Source organism: Montipora foliosa, unplaced genomic scaffold (genome assembly GCF_036669935.1).
Source record: "Montipora foliosa isolate CH-2021 unplaced genomic scaffold, ASM3666993v2 scaffold_432, whole genome shotgun sequence".
In the NCBI taxonomy this organism is placed as follows: domain Eukaryota; kingdom Metazoa; phylum Cnidaria; class Anthozoa; order Scleractinia; family Acroporidae; genus Montipora; species Montipora foliosa.
The window spans coordinates 75,001-85,000 of NW_027179737.1; the positions used below are offsets into that span (position 1 = coordinate 75,001).

A 10,000-nucleotide genomic window follows, 5' to 3' on the forward strand; every position below is an offset into this window, starting at 1 on the left:
ACGTAATCCACAATTCCTCGATTTTCTCTGACGAAGGGCTAACGCTCGAAACGTCAGCCTTTAGAATCTCTGTACGGTGGCCAATTTACATCATCAACTCCGTTGATAAAACAAATTTTTGTATGCACTTCTGAGGCCTATCCAGGGGTTTTTAGGAAGAAGAGAAAACGGCTAATTTTATTGGGAAACGGAGGAACAAAGATCTTAGGGAACATAGGAACATACACAATACTCTGAGAGCCTTTTTGTTACGTTCTGAGCTATGAGCTTTTCATTCCATTTTAGAAAGCATTTACAAGGTTAAAGTCTGCTTTGGATGAGCTTTTCATGTCGGGGTTTGGTTTTATCTAATTTTAAAACAATTAAAGTGAGAATATGTGCGCTCTTCGAAAAAGAACAAAAACCCTTCTTGCATCTCCCGGGTGCCATAAAATGATACATTTGGTATCTCAAAAACGAGACTTTTCTGGGGAGGAAGTGTTGAGATAATTGTCCCATTTGTTACCGTGGAAACGCTTCCTTCCGTTTCCAGGTGCGATAAAGTGACGGAGCGTTTCTAGAAAAGAAGTCGTAAGGTTACTTTCCTATTTCTGATAGTGGAAATTTTAAACTAACACATGTTTCAGTTATAGAATAAGAGGACCGAAGTCAACTCAGTAAATAGGCATTTTTTTTTTAACTTAAGAAACGAGCACCTTTCTTACGAAAGATGCAAGAAGATTGATTGTAACCACACACAGGAGTACTTTAAAGACGCTGAATGTTCGCGAAAACTCAAATTTTGCTTACTCATGGTAAAATTAGTCCAGGTATTTTCTTGGACAAAAATGGTTCGTAATTAATAGGCTTCGTTCAAGCTACTATTTTTTTTTCTTTATTTATTTTTTGTTAAACGTTTGATTATAAATTCAGCAACTCTATGCTAATTTAAAATTTTGTTCTTGAAAGTAATTTTAACCTTCGTGGGCGTAGATTAATACAATTCAGCCTAGACATCGAAAAGTGGATGGTTTCAAGTGAGAAAACTGGTTTTGAAAGCAGCTCGTCCAATTAACAGGCCAGCCACCTAAAAAGCTTATAACCTGTCACGGTCATTCTCCCGACATTGTTGAATCGAATTTCCACATGACAGATTCTTTGTATCAACTCCCACATTAAAATGGATCGCACAAGTCACGTAAAGAACAAAGAGAGCCAGCCATGATCACATTTTGCCTCAGTATGTTCAACTTGGTCCTCTAGGATCTCCTGACCTTGATAAACTTTATTCTTGACAGCTTTTTAACGACCACCTCTGTCACTAGAAGCCTTCGAACTTTTATCTTTCTTACGAATCTGAGCAACTTAATTACTTCACTAAACTTCTGAGCTACAGCACTTAAGCCTTGACCTTTAGAATAAACATTGAGAAAGTTCTGCTCGACAGTGAATGGAATAACATCCTCCTATCCATTAGAAATCAATCAGGCAACTAAGAGTTTATTTCAAGGACTTTGCCGTCAGTATTAACATATCTCTCGTGTCTGATACTGTTATATACACGAGTATATGTAATATATTCTTTCGTTATAACTTGCTTTGTGTTTTGTACGTATTTTTAAATGCATCTATTTGTTTAATGTCTTGGACTAGAATGAAATTGCGCAGAATCTAGTTAGGGCATGTAATTAGTTTTCTTAAAATGGTTACGAATGCAGCTGGTCCAATTACCAGGCCAGCCACCTGAAAAGTACGTGTCCTCACAATACGGAGTTATGTGGGTTGCGCGCAAATCCGAAGATGTTGAATTTCCGCATCGTAGATTATTTGTATCAATTTTAAGATAAACACGTTATGATTAAAGATAACCAGAGCTTGAGCAAGGCATGGGTCCATTCTAAACTCGTTAGTTTTGAAGCTAACAAACTTTGCGGAATAAATCCTTTTCTCTGTCAATCAAAGGACAGGTTATTTTTCCACCTTTTATGCAAATTTATGAAACATTTCAAGGAGAGTCTGGGAAATATTTTTGTTAAATTGTAACGAAGGAGATAAATTATCGATCGTTAACCTGGTGAATAAAGATCCCCGTCGGAAGAAAAACACATATTTTTGTTGGTTAAAGCTGAACAAATTATTATATGTATCAACTCCCGCCGCATTAAAAGAGGCGGCACAAGTCACGCTAGGAATACAGAGAGCCAGAGCCATGCCCGCATTTCCCCTCACTATGTCCACATTTAGAACTCAAAGTGCCTGTACCGACAGTGAGGAGGAAAGCTCCCTATCTTGCCCTCCTGGGAGAACTTGTTGATAGCTGCCTTTGTCGGGCTACGAAGTAAAGTGTAAAGAAATGTATGGGTTATATAAGCAGCCCCCTTTTCCCCTCAGAGATAGTTGAGACTAACATGCCAGAAGACGCGAAACTCGCCCTCCACATGCGTGGGTAAGACTGACGTGCATGTCGCTTTTTCACGCGGCGGGCGCCTCTCGTGGCGGCCACGTGTTGATTCCCTTCAACTTTTCTTAAACGGAAAGGACTGCTCGTAGTCGAATGGTTCAAGGCTCGCTGGTATTAGTTTTTCATGGATTTTCATTTTATTTGTGGAAAATAAAAAAAGCGTAAGTAATTATGTTGCAGTGTTTGCTTTCTTTTCACACCACACGATCAGATACAGTGAAACGCTGGTGTGGTCCATCCGTCCTATACCACCCAATCAATGCTGAGAAGTTCGACAGTTACCTAGTCTGCAGTTGCCATGTTTTAAATTGACCCTCTAACAGTTATGTTAATCTCTTTTGGAGTTCGTATACATTTAAGTACTTTTTTAACTTCATAATTGCTTCATAATTACTTGCAAGAATTAGTGCAAAAGATATGAGGTGACCGGATCCGATGGGGAAAAACGATCACTGAACTGCGCTTTCCTCAGTTTATGAAGTGTCGGGTAACTTCGTCATACCAGTTTTGAGAGATTTCCAGTTATAAGTTAATGATACCGATACTTTTTGAGCTGTTTTTCAGTGTGATTGATACTTCTGTTACTAAAGGACGGACCATTTTATCTTGAGGGAGCGGGGGAAGGCGTGGTGGGGTTAGTCAAATACGAAAAAGATTCCTGCACAGCTTTTGCAGAATAAATAAAAATCGTGTATAGCAGTAAATCAAAGAAAGATATTGCAAGCTAGTTAAATAAAATTCATGTAAAGCTTTTAGGCATGGAAAAAAATTCCTGTAGAAAAAATTGCCCGACCCCCATTCTTAATCCCTACGTTGTTTTGATCACGACGTCACAATTAAGTCACGCAATTCTAGTTACTTTTGAACGGCTTCAGAACTGTGAATTGCTGCATGGACCCTGCATTGGCGTTGCAGATCAAGTAAACTGTGGTGAGTCCTCTGTAACTATTTTTGGCTATGATAACTCGTATTTTATAGCAACTCCACGTAAGTTGGATGAATATTTTTTTTGTGACGGAGGTTCTGGGTAATGTTTGTTGTGACTGTGGCGAAGTATAAGCTTAAGATTTATACGCTAATACTTCAAGTAATTATGTTTAAACATTTACATTTTGACTTCTGTTCTCTTCTAAGCACTGTAAATTTGAAGCACTTTTAAATTGATGCCAGTAGCCGAAGCATATAACATAGCCTCGAAAGCATTCTGCACAGCTTCAAATTACACAATAATAATACAGCAAAACACTTCTCTTCCCGTCTCTAAATGTCTATACCTGCAAGAAAATTCTGATAATTCAACCTAGAATGTTTTGTTTTCTTAATTGTGTCGTACCCGACAAGATTTTTTCTAGAAGAACTTAATTTGCGATAATTTGTAGCGAGCTCTTGTTCGTGTCAAAAGTTCGCCACCTGTCAAACTACTCTTCACATTTTGGTCTCTCGCCGGGGAAATTTTTCAGTGCCGCCAGATATAGTTTACCAAGATCCATAATATGGCTCTTGATTTAACACAGTAATTTACAGGTTTTTCTTCAAAGCTGCTGTTATTTGATGTTCAAACTCGACGTACCAATTGGGTTTCTGTAGTGTGAAAGTTGGGTGAAATTTGCCATTAATTGAAATGCCTGAAACTGTTTTTTTTTTCTAATAACGGCCAGAACATTCTCATTTCAACAGCTTATGCAAATTTTATTATAAAGAGCTAAGGTGTGTTTATATTGTGTTTGTGTTTTATAAACAGACGCCGCTGCGTTTTACCGTACGAGCGAGTTAAAAATGTGTGGTTTTCCGCCGATTTCACATTCGAAAGAGGGCGATAAGCCTTATTTTCAAACTGTCCGATTTCGAAAGAAATGAAAAGCTGTTGAAAATGTTAATGTTATTTTTGAAAATACTTCACTATAGAGGTTACTTGGGCAAAATATGAAGAAACTCGAAATTTCACGACTGAGGTCCGATTCTCCATAGTTTCAGACATCGGCTCTTAAGAAAGTCATCATTACACGGTTGCCCAAGTGGATGCAGACCAAATTTTCTGAACATCTGAAAAGCCTCGAGCGCAAAGAGTCAACTGATGCCAGGTTTCAGGGACGCGGATTTCCTCAAGCAAAGAGCGTATGTTCTGAATCATCCTTTTTTTAGTGGTGGATAATGTGAAGCTGTGGCTACTAACGTGGAGTAATACAATCCAACTATGCTACGGCAACGGTAAACCAGGAATCCTGTTGAATCTGCCATGAGCCCCACCGGCTGTACCGGCTGACAAATATTTGCATTAACTGTGTCAGTTCTACTGGACACACATGCAAGAAATGCAGATCTCCCATTTTGTGCAGGGCTCATAGCTGTGGCAAGACCCATCACACATTACTTCACTTCCTTAAAACTAGACTAGGCGGGAATCATGGTATGTGTTCGTCGGGAAAATGTAATAGTGAACCAAAATTCGGTATCAGAACAAGGTACCACTTCAACTTGCTCCTCAGCTGCTGCGGTTGACTCTTGGGAAATGTTGCTTCAAGTTATTCCAGCCAAGGTAACAAAGAAAAGAGCCAGTCAGATTCCAACGTATAGCCTAGTAGATTCAGGTTCTGACATTACTACGATAGACCATTTTCTTGCGAAGTCGATGAACATGAAGGGATTTCCCAGTAACCTTCCACTAACAAATGTCAACAATAATGTTAAAAAAAAAATGTAGGTGTCATTTTTTTACCCACAGAACACCTTAAGAGCCCTCAGGAGGTCATTCAACATGTGTTCGTGCTTTCCGGATCGAATTAGAATTTGACAGTGTTGGTCTTTCTGGAGAGGGGAAAACGAAGTATCCGGAGAAAAGCCTCTCGGAGCAAGGAGAGAACCAACTCAACCCACATATGACGCAGGGACCGGGAATGAAACCCAGTCCGAACTGGTGAGAGGAGAGTGCTCTCACCACTGCACCACCCCTGCTCCCCACCAATGCAGCGTGTGCACTTCCCAGATGTTGAAGGAAAGACGAATTTCTGTGTCCGCTGGGTGAACGTCCAAGAGGTTTTCATGCCACTTGAAGTTAGCAAGGGCAAGCCGATTGTTGTTAAGTCATTTATTGGCTTGAGTGATCTCGGTGGTTCTCGCGATGTGCAAAGCTCTGGTCGTCTCGGAGTAAAGGTTATCAATGGGGAGGAAGCTTCCCTAAAGAACAAGTTAGGAGAGTTCTGGAAGGTTGAATCATATAGTACCACCGAGACAAAAGCTGAACCTATATCATTAGAAGATAAAGAGCCTTGAGGCCTATGTTGATCAGCGACTCTTGGCCTGAAGGAAGGGAAGACAGATATGATTGACATGGTGAACAAGTGATGAAGCACCACCCCGCTGAGTTAGTAATTTTAACTTGAGGCCGGTCGCAAGGCTTATTTTTTGTTTCACTCTTCCACCGACGCAGCCGACCACAGTTTCTTTTGAAACTAGAAAGTTGTTCATTTTCAAACGGTTGCGCACGATATCTCCGAATAAAGCTGCTTTCGATGGAACTTAAAAGTCAGGTTTGTGGAGATCTTCGGGGAATAATTCCTTCTTCACTGATCCTCCGAAACAAGAAACGTATGTGTTTTGTGACCATGTGTCAAGGCCCGTGTGAAATTTTGAGGTTACCAGAGCCTTCGTTCAGAATATTTATGCCCAATTGTCCTCAGTAGATCCGGTGGCAGTGGGAAGTCGAGTTTCCTAATATATTGCATTGAAGAGGGACCTAAATATAAAACTTTCGGGAATTACCAAGGACTGCCCCCAATTCAAACGCAACGCAAACACAAGTAACACACAATTGAGCTAGTGTAAGTCGGTTAACTTAAATTTCTTTCCAATGCTTTTTTGAACAGTTATCATTATGATCATTAAATTCCGACACACATTCTTATATTTTGCGCAAGGAGCTTGGGCTACCTGTGGTACTTACCAGAACAACAGGCCATTTCCGAGTTTTTGTGATGGTAATTAGTTCTACTTTACATATGAATGAAAACTAATTTTCATAAGAAAAAAATTTGCATCTAGACTCGCTTTGAAGAGGCGGCAGACATGAATTCGGAAATAGCCTATTGCTTGAATAAGTACTGAACTCTATTGATATTTATTTCATCAAAAAACTTTGTATTTGACAATGTTAATTAAATCCAAAACTTTGTTGTTTATTCGTTCTAGGCAGATGCAAACTTTAGCAGGTTTTCAAAATATTGACTCATCTAAGAACGGTAAGTATAATGCACGACATGATGTCCTTATACTTGGTCCTATCGTCGTTGTTCTTGTCATATTTACAATTATCGGAAGGATAGAAAGTACAAATTCTGACGGCCTAAAGTAGGGAACAGAGGAAATTGCCAAAAGCCAGAGTAAATAAATTACCCTTTATCTTCACCTGCCGCTCAAACGGCAAGACAAACTATAGATGTAAACTATAGATGTAAACTATAGATGAGAAGAAAGAACCGACTAGACTGTTGTTCAATCTCTTCTCCCTTTTGTGGATGAAACCTTCGTATGTTCTTCTGTTCCAGTTTTTCCACTGATTAGATAATGTGTTAAAAATGTCAAATTAACCTAAACTTCAACGGGGTTACAAAACCTATCATAATTGACCTAAATGCTCAGTTGAGAAATGAATTATTAGCGATAATGAGACTCAAAATCGTCAAAATAAACAGTTTTACTATAAAACGTGAGATATCAACCAAATATACTTCTCATTCTTTTTTATCGTGATCAACACTTAAAGCATTACTGACAGTGAGATTACCAAAATGCCCGTCGTCAACTTCTTGTGGAACATTATTCTTATCTATCTGAGGGGTTTCATAAGTTATGCGATTCCGAATTTTCCTCTTACATCCACAAACAATTTTGCGGAATTCTCTTCTGAAGCAACGGTTCATACCAGCGTAAATTAATGGATTTATCGCATTGGATAAGTAAAGGAAAAAGAAACATAGCAGCTTCACATTTCGTGGCAGCTTTTGAACAAAATCGAAGCGCATTAAAAGGACAATGATCCAAAAGGGAATCCAACAGATCATGAAAGCGAAAACAACTATAAAAAGAGATTTACTGATTCTTATCTCTCGGGCACTGATGATCGGTGAGTTTTGTCGCAAGAATGAAGTTTCGATTTTGTGGTGTTGCATTTTTTTCGCAACTTTCACGTAGCTAAACACGGTGATGGTTAAAGGCGTTAACAAGAACAAAGAAACAACGATGCAATAGTGTATCAGTCTGCCATTTTCGCTGAGATGATCAATGGCGCACGAGGCAATACTCGGGAAAAACGTGTTCTTTCGAAGACCAACTATGTTTGGGAGGACACTGTAACAGGCAACGATCACCCAAACAGACACTAGAAGGGCCAGTGATTTTTTTGGTGAAAAAAACCTCTGATATTCCCGGTCTGGTCTGCACATTCGCACATAACGATTGAGTGCTGTCAGCCCCATTGTTACTGGTGAAACGTAGATGATAAACGCACTGAAGAAAGCAAGAACATCACAAATCACTTCACCAAAAATCCAGTGGCCTCTTACAAGAACAGCTGTCACAAACGGCATTACAAATACGGCCGATAGTAAATCGCTTATTGCCAATGCTATGATGTAAAGATTCGTTGTTGTACGCAATTGTGTGTTTCTGTATACGGACATACAAACCAAGGTGTTTCCCATAAGGGACATAAGATTCAAGACAATCAACGCGCTGATTTCTACGAGAACCAAGACTACGTTCCTTGATTGCAGAACACTCGCCATCATCCAGTGTGGTCAAAACTTCGATCGCACAAAAAATAGCCCACTTAGAATCTCCCGAGATGTGGTTAACTGAAGTTTAAACGGTTCTTTAAAAGGCCTATATACCGTGTTACTATATATATTTTGACAATGTCATAATTTCTTGGGATTTGATTGGACGAAGAAAGTGCTCCGAAAGACACTTGAAACTTATCCAAGGATTATTATTTTTTGAAATAATAGCTTCCTTTCCTAATTTGGGCACAAATTAATTTAAGCTGCACCTTCTTAAAAGATCGCAATAAACTATATATCGTGCAAACATGGACCACGCATGCAAGTACGAAAAGCGCTCGGCTTTATACTTGTTGCTTATGATTTTCTTGGGGCTTTCAAAAATTACACAAGATAATGTTACATGTGATTTACTAATGCTCGCTTCACTTTGTGAGCACAGTCCTATCTCTTGCAACTTTCGGTTGTCTAACGTCTGACCAGACTATGCATTTCTGAGGAGGGTAGTTTCTAAAGAAACTGTGGTGCTGCGTCGGTGGGAAAGTGGAACAAAAATTCATCTTTTAAATCGGCACCCTTAATCCTCACAGTATCAACGAACGCTTTTCATTTAACTAATATATTCCTATTTTTCACGTTGCCATGTTACTATCAAAGACAAAATATCTTACGGAACATAGGAACATACACAATACTCTGAGGGCCTTTTTTGTTTACGTTCTGAGCTATAATCTTTTCATTCCATTTTAGAAAAGTATTTCCAAAGGCAAGGTTAAAGTCTGCTTTGGATGCACTTTTCATCTCGGGGTTTGGTTTTATCTAATTTCAAAACAATTTCAGTCAGAATATGGGCGCTTTTCGAAAAAGGAAATAAGCCCTTCTTGAATTTCCCGGGTGCCATAAAATGATACATTCGGTGTCTCAAAAATGAGACTTTTCTGGGGAGAAAGTCTTGAGATGATTGTTCCATTTGTTATCGTGGAAACGCTTCCTTCCTTTTCCAGGTGCAATAGAGTGACGGAACGTTTCTAGAAAGGAAGTCGTAAGGTTACTTTCCTATTCCTTATCGTGGAAATTTTAGACTAACACATGTTTCAGTTTTACAATAAAAGGACCAAGGTTAACTCAGTAAATAGGCATCAAATATTTTAAATTAAGAAACGAGCACCTAATATAACCTACAAAAGATAAAAGAAAATTGATTATAACCACAATCAGGAGTACTTTAAAGACGCTGAATGTTCGACAAAACTCAAATTTTGCTTACTCGTGGTAAAATGCTTTCATGTATTTTTTTGGACAAAAATGGTTAGTAGTTAATAGGCTTCGTTCATTCTACTATTTTTCTTTCTTTAATTTTTTTTTGTGAAACGTTTAATTATCAATTCAGCAACTCTATGCTAATTAAAATATATTATTTAAATAACTTATAAATCAACCCGCACAACTCAACAACCCTACATGTATGTCAACTGTTGCACAAAAGCGGTCTTTACATATCAAACGAAATATTTTATATCTAAACGATCTGGAATATTTTCTGTGAGAACCACCCAATCAACACACATGAAATGTTAAAACAATATAAATTAATCCAGCTCACATTAAACCCCTCAGTGGAGCATCACAATATTTAAGGTTTAGTCACCACAGTCTTCATTCTCTGTCAAGCTGTCACTATCTTCCCCAGAGACACTTTTATCATCTGTATCCACTTCTTCCTCACTTTCTTCCATAAAACCATCTAGATAGTCTTGTAATGTTGTAATGGCTCTTTCTGTCAAGT

General features: G+C 38.6%; 1 protein-coding gene across 1 annotated transcript; it reads right to left on the reverse strand.

Moving 5' to 3' along the window:
• Positions 1-6,254: 6,254 nt before the first annotated feature.
• On the reverse strand, positions 6,255-8,337 carry LOC137988848 (melatonin receptor type 1B-A-like). The gene has a single exon (XM_068834809.1). It carries the CDS (start codon positions 8,221-8,223, stop codon positions 7,168-7,170), a length of 1,056 nt encoding a protein of 351 aa, XP_068690910.1. The 5' UTR covers positions 8,224-8,337; the 3' UTR covers positions 6,255-7,167.
• Positions 8,338-10,000: the final 1,663 nt, after the last annotated feature.

Coding starts and splice junctions, on each gene's coding strand:
- LOC137988848 (XM_068834809.1), bottom strand. CDS start 8,223: ATGATGGCGAGTGTTCTGCAATCAAGGAACGTAGTCTTGGTTCTCGTA.